Source organism: Thunnus thynnus, chromosome 16 (assembly GCF_963924715.1).
Source record: "Thunnus thynnus chromosome 16, fThuThy2.1, whole genome shotgun sequence".
Lineage (NCBI taxonomy): Eukaryota > Metazoa > Chordata > Actinopteri > Scombriformes > Scombridae > Thunnus > Thunnus thynnus.
The window spans coordinates 2,883,282-2,898,881 of record NC_089532.1 but is presented as its reverse complement, the minus strand read 5'-3'; the positions used below and the strand labels follow the sequence as shown (position 1 = coordinate 2,898,881).

At 38.8% G+C, this 15,600-nt stretch overlaps 2 protein-coding genes across 2 annotated transcripts; both read left to right on the top strand.

Moving 5' to 3' along the window:
* Positions 1 to 1,098: 1,098 nt before the first annotated feature.
* Positions 1,099 to 8,269, top strand: yipf6 (Yip1 domain family, member 6). The gene is made up of 2 exons (XM_067615174.1): positions 1,099 to 1,654; positions 3,804 to 8,269. The coding sequence occupies exons 1-2, from the start codon at positions 1,316 to 1,318 to the stop codon at positions 4,149 to 4,151; spliced, it is 687 nt and encodes a 228-aa protein (XP_067471275.1). The 5' UTR covers positions 1,099 to 1,315; the 3' UTR covers positions 4,152 to 8,269.
* Positions 8,270 to 8,563: 294 nt separating this feature from the next.
* On the top strand, positions 8,564 to 15,116 carry LOC137200394 (uncharacterized). The gene is made up of 4 exons (XM_067615173.1): positions 8,564 to 9,965; positions 10,430 to 10,627; positions 11,633 to 11,843; positions 12,815 to 15,116. The coding sequence occupies exons 1-4, from the start codon at positions 9,260 to 9,262 to the stop codon at positions 13,065 to 13,067; spliced, it is 1,368 nt and encodes a 455-aa protein (XP_067471274.1). The 5' UTR covers positions 8,564 to 9,259; the 3' UTR covers positions 13,068 to 15,116.
* The last annotated feature ends 484 nt before the right edge of the window (positions 15,117 to 15,600 follow it).

Genomic DNA, 15,600 nt, shown 5'->3' with positions numbered 1-15,600 from the left:
CAATTAGTTGTCAGAAAACGGTGAAAAATGTCGATCACTGCTTCCCAAAGCCCAAGATGATGTCCTAAAATATCTTGTTTTGTCCACAACCCAAATTCATTTAGTTTATTGTCATAGAGGACCAAAGAAATCAGAAAATATTCATGTAAAAGAAGCTGGAATCAAAGAATCTGGACATTTTTTACTTAAAAAATAACTCAAACTTTAATAGTTGGAAACTAATAAATTAATCATTGCAGCTCCAAATTTATTATCTTGTTATTTATTAGTAGCAATAGAAATAAATAAATAATGAAAGAGAATAAATAAAAAAATACATTGTGCAGGGTTTGATAAAGAAAGTGAAGTTAACTAGCAACCGTGAAATTTGAGACAAATATAGTTAAAAAGTGTGTGGTAGACGCGCACATACAAAAACCTTTAAAACAGGTGCAACAATATATAAAAGAAAAAAGAAAGTCTTCACACTGTAGCTTCTTTCTTTTCTTCTTTACACATATGTATTGACACTTTTATATAAGATGGTGATAGAATGGGTTTGACATCTTATGTGACTGTCATGTGACCAGAGCCTAAGATCTATTTTTAAATACAATCAATAAATACAATCAAGATGGCGACTATATATTTTGTTTTAGTTTAAAGAAGAGCTTTTTGCCCGAAACGTCACTTGTGAATTTCCCATTAAACTGCATCTAAGAAAAAGGTGTGCGGACTTTCTTTTTTCTTTTAAACAAATATAGTCAAAAATTAAGGGAGGAGACAAAATGAAAATAAAAAAGAATAAAGTGAAAATAAATTGCACTGTTATCGAGAGAATTAAATCAGTTGTTGAGTGTTAAGAGTCTGCTGATAGTAGTGTCTGATAGTTAAGAAATTACATTTTTTATTCATTAAGGCCAATAAAAATAAATCAATCAATAATAAAATGGAATAAATAACATAAAACATAAAATATACTGTGCATGAATTCCATAAAGAAAGTTCAGGGTTCACCAATAAAAAAAAATATCATTAAAAACACTTTTTTACGTTATTGTTTTTGTTGTTCCGAGTTCAGCAGCTGTACCTGAACGCAGCACACGGATGTGCGTGTCTTACGTCCTGCGGAAGTAAACAATCCTCAGCTGACGTGGAGCAGACGGACCTCAGCAGCAGTCAAACTGGATCAACCGGAGCTGAGTCCGCAGCTTTAGGGAATATTTGACGCTTCTGTCGCTGTGTTGTGGTGAAATACAGTAAACAGGTCGTGTTCGTGTTAGTTAAACTCCCGGAACAACTAACGGCTCGTTAAAACTTGTTTTTCCAGAGCACGATGGCGGCAGCGGAGGAGGCCAGCAGGCCGTTCGCCGGGCTGTCGGATGTCTCCATCTCGGAGGACATCCCGGTGGAGGGGGACATCGCCGTGCCCATCGGCTCATCTCGGCGGGAGGATGAGTTCTCCACGCTGGACGAGCCGGTGAAGGAGACCATCCTGCGGGACCTACGGGCGGTGGGGAACAAGTTCGTCCACGTACTGTACCCGCAGCGCAGCTCGGCGCTGCTGCGGGACTGGGACCTGTGGGGCCCGCTGCTGCTGTGCGTGACGCTGGCGCTGCTGCTGCAGGGCGGCGCGGCAGACAGCGACGAGCAGGGTGGCCCGCAGTTCGCCGAGGTACCCCTAACATTTATTTATCTCATTATTATCATTTCCAGTTAGTTTAAACGACGCTAAAGTTAGCATCTGATGTAGCAACTTGGTCCCTCCAGACGTGTTTTGAGATGTTTATAAAATACTTTGTATAATAATTTGTGTAATAGTGATAATTATATTGTAAAAATCCTTATAATTACATCTACTCAATTCCTCAATCTATAAATATGCAAATATATTCCATCTCAAAAGTTTTCCTGGTGGATACAATATATAATAAACTTTATTTATACATCACTTTTCTTTACAAAGTTACAAAGTGTTTAACAGAAAAGAAAAAATAATTTAAAGAACAGCAATTAAAGCAAAAGAACGATAATGAAACAGCAACACATCAAACATTCATAAAAGCTTTCTGATAAAAGAATGTTTTAAGAAATTTAAAAGACATTAAAGATGTTGCCTGTCTGATCTGAACAGGCAGTTTGTTCCACAGTCTGGGGCTCTGAGATGAAGAGACCCCCCAACTGTGAAGTCCATTCTCAGTGTTTGTTCACTGCAGGCTTCAAGTTTCCACATCACACTAGTGGAAGTTGAATATTGGACCAGAATTGGCTTCAAAACTAGTTGTGATGTCACAAATCGTGCTCGTAGGCCCCTTAAAATCACTTTCAATGAGCTCAGAGAAACTTTCCTCCATCAGCAGATGAAAGTCAAAACAAACTCATACAACATCCAACAACATCCAACGGTAGGAACACGAAGAAAAACATGTTTCTGAGTGGAGGACTTTATGTTAAACTAAGTTACAGTGCTATTTAAAGGACGGGTTCACCATGTTTCAAGTCTGTCTCAAAACAACAGTCAGGTTTTTATTTCATTTGCACACACATAAGACGGCATAAAATCTAGATAATAAAAATAAAAGATGTGACAGGGGAGGTGAAGTAAAACAGACCTGCCCTCGACTTCAGGAGAAAAATAAACATAATTTTGAAAAATACAATGAAAAAATAATAAGAAGCACATAAAATGAACAGGAAACAATCCAATAAAAACAAAGAAATATATGAGCGACAATGTGGAGAAAAATGAAAAAAATAGATCAAGAAATAATTATACATCATGAATTAAATGTGATGACAAATGCAATTATTTCCCTAACAATACCTATATATATATATATATATATATATATATATATATATATATATATATATATATATATATATATATATATATATATATATATATATATATATATATATATATATATATTATTATATCCATTAGAAAGCTGAACAATGAAGCTGTTTGAGTTTTAATCTATTTACTGCACAGTTGTGTATTATTGTGGACCAGAATGTGTACGTTCAAGTGCAATACTGACTGATAGTGAGTGAAATACTATTTAACTTGTTTTATTTAATTGGATGTCTAATTTATACACTTAACCACTTTTGCACATCTGGTTTTCACGTTTTTATTGTTTAAATTCTTTGAAATATGCTCAGCCACTTTACGGACCAGAGGTCATTGTGTTCTATCATTTGAGGAATAGTGTTTACTCTGAGTACTAGAGGTACAACAGTGTATTGTGTGTACTGTGTATTTTTCTACATGCAGCTGTACTCAAGTTTCTCTCTTAGACAATAAAGTGTATTTTATCTTATCTTAAGTCATTGTTTGATAAAAGTTGGTCGACATCTGTGTTTTTCTGCGTGTTTGAAACACGGCGCAGAGGCTGAATTTTCACATTTGAGAAGCTTCGACGAGAGAATAACTTATTCTAATTATCAAAATAGTTGCTTATTAATTTTCTGATGATTGATTAATCTGCACCCAATTATATTTTTTACTTGATTTCACCCGATCAGCCTCTCAAATGTGATAATTTCCTGTTTTTCTTCGTCACATATGACAGGAAATTGAATATCTTGAGGTTCTGGACTGTGGCTGCAACGATTAGTCAATTGACAGAAAATTACCGCCATGATCATCAATTTCTAATCAGTTAATCATGAAAATAATCGACAGATTAATCGATAATGAAAATGATCATTAGTTGCAGCTCTCCTCTAGATATTTTGAAGGTTGTCAGTAGTTATTGGACTTCATTGATCTCTGCTGACTCTGCACTCACTTGTTGAACTGAATTCTCTCGTCTCAGGTCTTCGTCATCGTCTGGTTCGGCTCCATCATCATCACCCTCAACTCCAAACTGCTGGGCGGCACCATCTCGTTCTTCCAGAGCCTGTGCGTGTTGGGATACTGCATCATGCCTCTGACGGTGGCCATGGCCGTGTGCCGGATCGTCCTGATCGGCGGCTCGGGCACGGTCAGCTTCGCCGTGCGGCTGGCGGTGGTCATTGCGTCCTTCAGCTGGTCCACCTTCGCCTCCACGGCCTTCCTCGCCGACAGCCAGCCGCCCAACCGCAAGGCGCTGGTGGTGTACCCGGTGTTCCTCTTCTACTTTGTGATCGGCTGGATGGTCCTGACGTTCTCGCCGTCGCAGTAGAAGGAAAAAAAACAGAAATACTGGATTTGAGTTTGAACTGACAGAAAAGAGTGACAGAACTCAAACCGACACCAGAATCTGCCTTTTGAACGAAGACGAATGACTACTGAACTGACTGTGAGTGTTTGTGGGCCTCTGATAAAGCATTTAGACTCATGGGACTCTTTCAGGGGGGGGGGCGGCGGCGGCCGCTTGTACATGGACTCAAAGAAGTCCAGCTGACGCCGCGCCGCAGACGGGGAGTGAAAAAGCTGATGAATATGTTCATATTTTTCCAGTTTGTCTCCTAAATATGTTTACGAGTTGTGCAAAATAAAAGTCTAAAGGCTTGTAAATAGAAAAAAAACGCTCAATGAATGTTTGAGGAGCAAATACCAGGGCTACTATTATTCTTTTCTTATTCACTCGGATGTGTTTGAAACCTCATACTGTCTGAAAAGCAAAAAAAAAACAAAAAAACAAACTAAATGAATGACAGCTTAACCCTGAATGTCCACTGGATGCAGCAGCTTGCATTTCAGAAGTAAACTTACTGAATATACGTTTGCAGCTCAAAAACGACAGAATAGGTCAATGACTCCCAAAAACGACATATATGAGTGTTTGCAGCGCCCTCTAGAGGACGGATGGGGACCAGAAGAACGACCATTTTTTAAAAATATAATGATGTTTTATGATGTGACGACACTGTGGTTAAGGTCTGGTTAGGTTTAGATACACTTGGTTAGGGAAAGATTGTAGTCGTGGCGACTCACGGTGTCTTTCGCCATCTCAGCGAACTATCCAGCCATCCGCCGTACCCGCGTCCTCCTCATGAGGAAGTCACCTTATGTCGACGTCACCTGAGCAGCGTCACTTCCTCCGGTCGTAATTACAACGTGAACGTAACTATAAGTCGTTTTTTGCCGGAGAGAATTTTCGACTTATTCTGTCGTTTTTTTCTGGTGAGGACGAGCTGTTTGTGTTTCATGTGGTAACAGATACTCTGTGGCTGTATTTTACTTATTTTAACGACCGAACGCAGCATGACGCTCATTTCTTATTTCTGTTTTTCCTGAATAGTTTATATTAGCGGAAGTAAAGCAGCAGCATCACTTCCTGCTGCGTCGCAAACTTCAGAGAAGAGTCAAATAAATATGAAGAGCCGAGAAATGAAACGCATCAGTAGATATTAGAACCACGTCATTTGTCAATAAATACAGACATTTATATACATTCATAAGTGAATTTCATGCTTCGGCAAAAAGACACCAGACGCACAAATAATTATAATTATCTTTATGTATAGAGCAAATTTCATATGAAAAGATGCAATACAATCTGCTTCACAGAACATAAAGAGAAATATGCAAGAAACAGGAACATAAAAAAACATTTGAGAGGATTTTAAAATGACTAGTAAATAAAATGACAATTACAACTGAAGGTGAAAACATAGTGAAAGTTTCAGTTGATTTAAAATTAAAACATGTTTTAGAAGTTGTCAGTGAGGCCGGTCGTGCATCACGTCGTGCATCACGTCGTGCATCAGTGGACATTTATAAGGCTGCAACTAATGATTCTTTTCATTATTGATTAATCAGCTGATTCTTGGTTAATCAATGAATCATTTGATCTTTATAACATCTGAAAACACTTAAAATAACTTTTTTTTCGTCCGACTAACAGTCTAAAACTCCCAAAACATGAAATTGACGAAACCATTAAGATGTTAAGATACTGTTAGAAGCTCAAACAAGCAAATGTTTGGATTTTTTTTATTTTAAATTTACTTTTTTTTACTTTAATACTTTAAATATTCGATCAATTATCAAAATAGTTGCTGATTAATTTTCTGTTGAATAATCAACTAACTATCGCAGCTCTAGATATTCTTGGTAGGTCGTCAGTCCTGCAAAGCCACATGTCCAGTGATCATGTGATCATCTGGGTTTATATTCACACACTACAGTCTGTGTTTTAGACGTTGTTGAGCATCATCACCAGCGTGTTGAGTCTGTGATGAAGAGTTATTTTGTATTTTCTCTTATTGTTTTTCTCTTGAGTTTAACTTTTCTTCTTCCAGAAATAAGCGAAGAAAAAGCCAGAACAAAGTGTCAGCTGCTTATTCTGACATATAAAAATATCAACTCAACCATTTAAACAGATTCACAGCAAATACAAACTACTGACTTCTTGTTTCTAGACGTCTCAGATTTTCATTCAGTGATTCGAGCAGAGTAATGAAGTGAAAACACAATAGTTACGTCTGATTATCAGGTTTCTTATTTCCTCTCGTTCGGGTGCGAAACGTTCTTTATGTGCGTGTTTTAGGGGGTCAGCTGACAGTCAGCTGTGGGGTTTTTTGCATCGTGTTAAAGTGAGAGAAAGAACTCGATGTGACGAGAGAAGAAACTTTCAAGATTCAAGAGCTTTATTGTCACATCAGCAGCAACACTGAAAGCAGCGAAATTTGGCTTCTTCAAGCTCTAATTCCAATTAGAGTATAAAAAAAAAGGAGCGAGAGAGACGAAGAAGATAAGAGAGAGGAGAAATAAAAATGTAAATATATAGAAATACACATTATAATGTATTGTACAATATTTGCAAATACCTAGCAGTGATGAGGTCAGAGCATCCTGTTAGGAGAGAAAAATAAGGAGAGATTTGTGATGATGAATTGCATCATTAAACACTCAGACTGGTGATTTCTCTACTAATCATTAGACTACTTTGTGTTTCTTCTTCCTGTAGAAAACTGCAGACGACATCAAGTCATGTCCGGGGGGGAAATCTGATCGCAGAAACAGTTTCTCAAACAGCTGCAAACAGATTTTAGTTTTCAATCCCTCAGAATCAACGAGCGAGAGATTATTGAGCTGCAGTTTTGCACCGATTTGTTAATAATCTGACCAGCAGACAATTATGGGTTTGAGTTTAGAGTTTAAGGGTGATTTTCTTTAGTTGGATGTAGGGACTTTATGATTATTTTTTAATGGATTAATCATTTGCCTAATTTAACATCAGAAAACAGTTAAAAACGTCCATCGCCATTGCTTGAAAACATGAGGGAATTACTGGGAAAATGGGGATATTTTCCACTGGTTCAGCAGCTGAGTCACATTAATCACAAAAAACAAACAGCCTTAAAAAATTATTTTAAAAAACGTAATGTTTCAGATCACAAGGTGATGTCATCAAATGTCCTTTTGTCTGAACAACAATCCAATAACAGTAAATATTAAATTTACTATAATGTTCAATAAAGCTGCAATAAGTTGATTAATTAATTAGTCAACGGACAGAAAATTAATTGGCAACTATTCTGACAATCACATAATCATTATAGTCATTTTTACAGCAATTAAGCTAAAAATTATCTAGTTTTAGCTTCTCAAATGTGACGATTTAATGCTTTTCTTTCTCATACTTCATGATAAACTGAATATCTTTTGGTTTTGGACTGTTTGGACTAAATAAGACGCTGGAAAAGTATAACAGCATTTTCACTATTTCTGACATTTTATTGACAAAACATTCATCAATAAAATAATTGACAGTTTTAATCGATAATGCAAATAATCATTAGTTGCAGCCCTACTGTTGAGACAAATTACAGCAGCAAGTTTTCTCATTTGAGACACTCGAACAGGAGAATGTTTGGATTTTTTTGCATGAAAAATGATTCGATTATCAAAATAGTGGCCGGTTAATTTTCGACTAATTGATTAATCGCTGCAGCTCTACTTCTAGCTCAACTTTTACTGTCATGATCCCAAAACCCACAACTGAATGATCACATTTCAGTGTGTTTTCATGATTAAAAGCAACAACTCTGCGCTCTCTGCAGGGTTAAAAAGGCATTCTGGGAATTGTAGGAACTGGTAGAAGGTGACAAAAGAAAATGACAAAAAATTACTTCTTTTTTTTTTTTTTTTTTTTTTTTTTACAAAGATTTCCCTTTGAATGAACTGAACTCAACAGACTGGTGATACTGCAGCAGTTTTGTCCTTAAAACGTCAAAGTTTCATCCTGATCTGGATGACGTTTGTTCTGTATTATTCTTCAACAACTCGTCTCTGTTCATGAATTATCTGTCCTTCGTGTTCTATTAAATCATTTTTGTTGATTTCCTTTAATTTATATTGTATTCATTTACATCAACAAATGAAAAGAATTAAAATATATTTGATCAGCGGTGATTACATGTTCTGTCATTTCAAGTCCACCTTTAGACTCTGCTGTTTATTTATTACCTGAATCATTTACATTATTTCACAGTTTCAATTCAGATTTCACTCCAGTTTTAAACTTGAAGAATATTTTATTAAAAACATGAAAATATTACAAAGATACAAAGAAAGGAAAAGATAAAAATAAATAAAATAATTTTATTTATTCTAGATGATTCCAAAAATACAATTATTGCCAAACATTTATCTTATGATACTTGTTGTTTTTCTGTAGCCTCATTTTTATGTTTTTTTTTAAATATGTAAAGTCTTGAAGGAAAAGAGTGGAGATAGTATTTTATAGTTTTTTTTTCTTTATTGAATGTACAGTGTGTAATTAACGCAATCAAACTAAGAGAAACTGTTTACATATCATATAAATTGTGATTCATTAGATTTTTTTGCTGGCAAACTTACAAATTCAATTAGGGATGCAGGGTTTTTTTTTATATGATATGATGGATAAGACGGAAAGGGTGCTACGGTGGCCGACATGGGTAAATTTTATATTAGGACTAGGATGTAATATGGAGGATAAAATGTAGCTGAGGGTGTTTGCGAAGGGTTTTTTCTAATTTTGAAGGGATTTAGATTGTAAATCTGTTGTCTGATCGACACTCCGGAGCAGAAGGTGGCGGTAAGCGCCAATGAGCTGGATGCAAACCGCCGTATTATTATTAGAAGAAGAAGAAGTTGAAACGTCTGCGTCATCAACGGCGCGACGGCTCCAAAAAGAGAGCGGCAGTGAGGCGTAAACATTAGCAAACTTTGCAAATAACAACAGGTTTAAATAACAGTGATAAATAAAGTCTGTAGAGGGAATTTACAGGTTATTTACATACAGCGGAAGCGCCTGTAAGTTGGGTGTGAGTGTGCAGGAGCGGCAGCGGGGATCTGATGGAGGAGCTGCCGCAGCTGCCGCCTGAACTTTGGGTTTATGTGTTCAGCTTCCTGAGCACCGAGGAGCGGCACGCGGTCCGCAGCTGCTGCCGCTCCCTGAAGGAGCTCATCGACCATCCGCCTCTGTGGAGGGAGCACACGGTGCTGCTGTCCAACCTCCGCCGCTACACCTACGGCTTCTGGGACACGCTGAACCGCCGCAGGCTGACCCGGGTAGCGGTACGGCACCTGCGGCGCAAAGAGTGGCGGCGGCTCGTTACGTTCCTGCCGTCGCTCACCGCAGTCGTGTTCGTAGACGGCGGCCGGCAGTATAAGCAGAAGTACCTGGACAACCTGGCGCGGTTCCCCGAGCTGAAGGACCTCGGGGTGCGGAACGCCACCTGGGACGAGCCCATGCTGAGTCCGGGTCTGACAGAGCAGCTGCGGGACCGGTTAACGCACCTGAGCGTGTGTAACGTGCGGCTGCCGTGCACGGTGCAGTTCATCCGCGCCGTGTCGCACCTGGTCAACCTGCGGCACCTGCTGTTCCATCAGCAGGGGGAGGGCTACGGGCTGGACACAGTGCGGCCGGTGCCCCGAGAGGTTTTCCACCACCTGCTGCTGAACTTGAAGAAGCTCAGACACCTGTCCTGGGGGATGAGGGGGGAGCCGCGGGAACCGCTGCCCGACGACTACATGAGCCCCCCGGACCCGGAGCAGCCAGGTCAGCCGGTACACCTGCCTGTCCTCCTGTCTGTCTTTCTTTTGTTACTTCAGGGACCGAACCAGCAGTTTTCCATGTTTCAGCCTACAGATAGTTTGATAAAGAGCTGAAACGACTAATCAGTTGATTATTTTTCTGCTGATTGACTAATTAATTAATCGTTTAAAGGGAAAGGTTCACAATTTTTGAGCTGCGGTGGCACAAGATATGTACTTGATTTGACTCATTTGGATGCCGAAGCTGAAGCTAACTATAAAAAGATGACTTCAGATATATTTTTAGATATATATTTTCTGTGTTGTAATTTCAGACAAATACTCTGATACACACATCTGTGATATGTTCAAATCATCTGATAACACATTCAACTTCCAGATATAATCCACAGTTTTGTTTTGTAATAAACATATAAGTCGAGCTTTGAAAAACCTCCGTCTCCTCCTCCTCCTTCTTCGGTTCCTCAGGAACGTACGGCGGCCCGGCGTTGACCAGTCTGGAGCTGGTGGATTACCCAGAAACCATCCTGCCTGAGAACGCTCTGAGGAGCCTGACCTCGCTCAGGTCGCTCACCGTCCGCTACAGGTACATCAGAGAGGGTCTGGATTGTCGCCTCGGGTCCTGGCTGAGTCCTCTGAACCAGCTGGAAACTCTCACCATCATCGGTCAGTCAGTCAGTGTTTACTTTGATGTGTGTGTGTGTGTTTTATTTATTTATTTATTTTTTACAAGACCACTTCCTGTTGAATCGAATAATTTGTGCTGAAAAACAGAACAAGAAAGAGTTAATTTCAAGCTGTTGGTCTGATTATGAGGACTCATGTGTATAATAGAGGCCGACTGCTCTCTAATATTTAATCATTTTATTGGTGTCACTTTTTTGAGGCAAGTTTAACACAAATATCAGATAAAGCCTTAAATATGTATGTATATCATTACTAAAAGTTAAAAAGTTCATCTGGTGTCCATCACAAATAAAGCTAGTTTTGTCATAAAGTAATCTGTCAATAATTGTTTCTATTAGAAATTAATTATTTAGTCTATAAACTGTCAGAAATGTGTGAAAACGTCCAACACAGCGTGTTTTACAGTCGATGAGTCTTCAGATGTTTTCTGTCCAACAGTCCAAAACTCAAAGATGTTCAGTTTACAATGAAAAAAACAGAGAAAACATCAAAGCTGGAACCAGAAAATCTTTTTCTTGATTTAAATACTGAAACTATCAATCAGTTATCAGAAATTGCTTCCAATTAATTCTGTGTCGATCTACTAAACGACTGTTCTTTCGTCTCTAATCACTGACATCATTCAGTATGTGAAAATAAGCAGAAATATGCATTTTAACATTAATATTTTGTGCGTTTTATAACAAGAAAGCGGTTGTTGGTGGTTTCTGAGCAGCTAGCATGAACTGATGACCACATTGACCTCATGAAACACCTTATTTGTAAAAACCTGATTTTCTTGTCTCTGTAATTATACTTGTACTGCATTATGAGAACAAAGCAGTTTAAGATGGAGATGTCCTGTATTTATGTCTCTGTTCCTTTTAAAACATTTTCTATTCTTTTAAATTTGTCATAATGCATTATGTAAAGGCTTGAATTGTCCCTGCGTATGAAACGTGCTACAAATAAACGTTCCTCTCTTGTTGTATGGTGTCCTCGCAGGTGGAAACTCTCTCGCTGCGTACACGACCACCATCCCGTCCAGTGTGACCAGGCTGACGCTGCGTGTCGCCATCACGCTGAAGGACATGGACTCCATCGCGCCTAAAGTCCCGGCGCTCGAGCACCTGGACATCGAGCAGAACCGCTCCAGCGGCAGCCTCTGCAGACGAATCCCCATGTTGTTTCCTCAACTCAGGACGCTCAGGATACGGTGAGCAGGACGGGGGGGAAAGTGAATTTACGGCTTTACGGAGCTTTATAGCGAGTTTCAGCTTGTTGTTTATCTGTCCGGCTGCAACTTTATTGTTTTGGTTCACTCTCAGCGCTCTCGTAGCGTCGCTTTGGGCTCTAAAAAGCCACTGTACACTACCTGCTCAGCACCAAACGGCAAGCAGCTAGCTAGCTGGTGAACATAGTGGAGCATTTAGCAGCTAAAGAGCCAGATATTTCCCTCAGGAGTTGGTAGAGAGCAGAAACAGAGCTAAAAGAGAGTGAATATTGGACTTACATTCACCAGGTGGACAGAAACACAACTCCAAATGAATTCACTGGATCCACATTCTCAAATAAGATTTTCTACTTTTAGTAGTCTTATATATTAATAAATTGAATATAATAATAGATTGAAGAATCATTAGTTGCAGCCTTACACCTGAAACTTTGGGGAAACAGCTTTGTATTGATGTGTTGTTCAGGTTTATACATATCTGTAGAGCTGCAACTAACAATTATTTTCATTATTAATATGTTGATTACTTTCTCAGTTAAATTTGTGATTTGATCTTTTTAAAATGTCAGAAAATAGTGAAAACGGTTGATCACTGTCTCTTAAAGCCCGAGATGCAACCTAAAATGTTTTGTTTTGTCCAGAACTCAAAGAAATTCAGTTTACTGTCACAGACGACTAGAAAAACCAGAAAATATTCACATTTTAAGAAGCTGGAACCAGAGAATTTGATCATTTTTGATCTTAAAAATGACTCAAAATGATTAATCAATTATCAAAATAGTCGGCGATTAATTTTGTGTTGTAATCGTTGCAGCTCTACGTATCAGGACTCCAGTGTTTCCTTGAAAAGAAGCAACAACATTAAAGTGTGTTTTCTCAGCCGTTGTGCTTCCTCAGATCAGTTCTTGTTGTGTTCATGCAGTTAAAATCTTCCTCTCTCTCTCGTCTCTCAGCTTTTTCCGTCGGGAGCCTGAGAAAGACCTGCTAAGCCTCCACCGGCTGCGTCACCTGGTGCAGCTGGAACTGCTGGTGGAGCGTTCGTTCATCCTGAGGGACTACCTGAACGGTCACCCTTGGCCCAGCCCCGGCGTTCAGGAGCTGATCAACCAGCTGCGAGAGCTGTCCGAAAACAGAATCAACGTCATCACTACGATGCGCCAGAGAAACCCGCTACGGGAGTGTGACTGCGTGTGGGAGGGGGACTGAGGGAGGCAGGGAGGGAGGGAGTCCAACTGTACACCGGGAAAGTATTTATTTCCTCCTGAAGCGAGAAGAGGACGGAGTCACGAGTCGGGAACAGACATAGAGATTTGCTGTTGTTGATGACAAGCGGTGCCACCTGTTTTCTGAGGGAAAAGGTATCAAGGCAGACGTCTGAATAAGGCGCAGTGAAGGTTTAAAATCCAGAATCTTATAAAAGATCCTGAACAAAATTATTATTGGATGTTAAACCTGAGACTTGACTTCCAGGTTTTGCTATGGAAGTAAGAAAACATCATTCGAAAACACATTTCTAAGTAAAAATGCAGCTTTGGAGCAGAACCTTCCTCTGCAGTATGTCACATGACTCGCTTCATGTGTTTAGATAAAGATGGGAGCATCTAATGTCGTAGTTTATTCAATATTTGTTTTTTTTTAGCTACTGTTAACAAAGATTGTTCCCAGTAAGTCCTAGAGGGTCGTGGGCTAAACGTCACGGCTCGACGGAGGAGACGAGTCCATGAGCGAGTTCAGACACGTGTGTAATAACAGCAGGACGGAGAGGAGCGAACGCTGTACAAGTCAGAGAGAAAGCTGAGTTTTACGGATGCAGATTAATCTAAATCACGACGACGGAAGCGGACGCTTTGTTTATTTTTGTTACAATCATGAAGGTTTCAACCGCTGCCGTAGTGGAGCCGAGTTGTCTTAGAATATAGAAAGTAACAGATGAAAGAAAGACAGGAAGTGATGCCATAACTCTCTAGAGGACTGGTTGAAGAGCTTTTGGCATGAAACTTCCTGAAAATGAAGGAATGTCTGCAAGCGACGCCACGTTTCAGGGTGCGTGTGAGGAGTTTGGTTACCAGGTGGGTGACAAACAAACAAACAAACAAATAGAGGTCCGGTTGCTAATGACGACCAGGTAAAAAAAAAAAAAAAAAACATTAACAGAGCTGGTGGTAAAATGCAAAATTTTATGAATATTATATTCCACTTCTGCCAAGTCTGTTCTGCTAGATGCTGCTAAATTCTACAAACTGCACCTTTACTGCCGATTGAAGGGAAAAAGGCAAAATGTAATTAATTTGTGAATTGAACCAGTATTTTTGTTTTTAAAAAGGGCAACTGAGAGCAGCAGAGCGGCGAGCGTCAAGTGTTGTCGGGCTGCAGCTAACGATTATTTTCATTATTGATTAATCTGTCGATTGTTTTCTCGATTAATAGATTAGTAAACAGAAAGCTAAAAAATATGGGGGGAAAAAATTGCATTTGCAGTTTCTCAGAGCGCACTGTGAAGTTTTTATGGCTGCAACAAATGATTCAGTTTGTTTTTTTGTTTTTTTTTTTAGATCAATTGATTAGTTATTTGGTTTGTAAAATGATAGAAAACGGTGAAATTTGTTTATCAGTGTTTCCTAAAGTCTAAGATGATGTCCTGAAATATCTTAATTAGTCGCGTCCAACAGTCCAAAACCTAAAGATATTCAGTTTACTGTCATAGAAACCTAAAGAAACCACAAAACATTGGTAGAATTTTGCCATTTTGGTAATTAATTTTCTTTCCGTTGACTAATTGATTAACCCTTGCAGTTCTAGAGGTTTTCAGTTTGCTTGTTTTGCTTGACTAACTGTCTAAAACCTTTAAAATATTCATTAAACTGTCAAATTATCAGCAAATTATCAGATTTTAGAAGCTGGAACCAAAGAACATTTGACATTTCTGCTTGAAAAAAATTACTGAAACGATTAATTGATTATCATAATAGTTGCTGATAATTTTTTTCTGTTGTGTTGTTGCACTTATGGAATTATTTCTGTGGAAATGAACTTTATACTGAATGAATCAAGAGAACGAGATGTTTTGAGTCTCTGTTGACTGGTTTTCTCTGCCAGAAAGACTTTTATTTTTCTACATGGTTTAAATCAACATCTATAGACAACGATACTGTCTATAAATGCACTTGTTGATACATAAATGTGTTTGTTTAAAGTTATTGACTGAATGGTTGTTTAGAAGTTGACTAATTAATTAAAAGTGACTCTAATCATGAATGTCTTTTGGTATTTTGTGTTTTTCTGTCTTTGGAAACAGTTGAGAGCAGATTTATCAGATTTCCAGAGAAGCCAGATGCTCGTTATTGACCCAGTTATTTATTCTGGGTACATCCCAGTTCTCTTGTTTGACCAGGAAGTCGTTCTGGTCCTACAGGCTTGGCGGGGGAGGGTGAGGGGTATTCAGTTGTTTGCAATCTGCAACCTCACCGCTAGATAACCACTAATAGGGAGCTTTTTCCCTATCTTTATTCAAGAGCGTGGTGTATCAATTTGAGAGCATAACTTATTGATTTGAATGAAGATGTTATGCGTATGAGTGTTACTGTTTTATCTAGATCATGATGAATTGTTCCTGTCTTGTACTGCAACTCTGTAACATCAGCAGACTTTATCAGCTGAGGTTAAAGGAAGTTCAGTGTTATATTTGTAAAGAGGAAGATGAAGAAATTAAAGTTCGTTGGAGGAAGGGTGAGACGTGTCA

What these genes read in the sequence shown, in the direction of transcription:
- yipf6 (XM_067615174.1), top strand. Translation starts at nt 1,316, where the DNA reads ATGGCGGCAGCGGAGGAGGCCAGCAGGCCGTTCGCCGGGCTGTCGGAT. An exon ending in GTGGCCCGCAGTTCGCCGAG is followed by an intron (nt 1,655 to 3,803) that starts GTACCCCTAACA and finishes CTCTCGTCTCAG; the next exon opens with GTCTTCGTCATCGTCTGGTT.
- LOC137200394 (XM_067615173.1), top strand. Translation starts at nt 9,260, where the DNA reads ATGGAGGAGCTGCCGCAGCTGCCGCCTGAACTTTGGGTTTATGTGTTC. An exon ending in GGAAACTCTCACCATCATCG is followed by an intron (nt 10,628 to 11,632) that starts GTCAGTCAGTCA and finishes GTGTCCTCGCAG; the next exon opens with GTGGAAACTCTCTCGCTGCG. An exon ending in CTCAGGACGCTCAGGATACG is followed by an intron (nt 11,844 to 12,814) that starts GTGAGCAGGACG and finishes CTCGTCTCTCAG; the next exon opens with CTTTTTCCGTCGGGAGCCTG.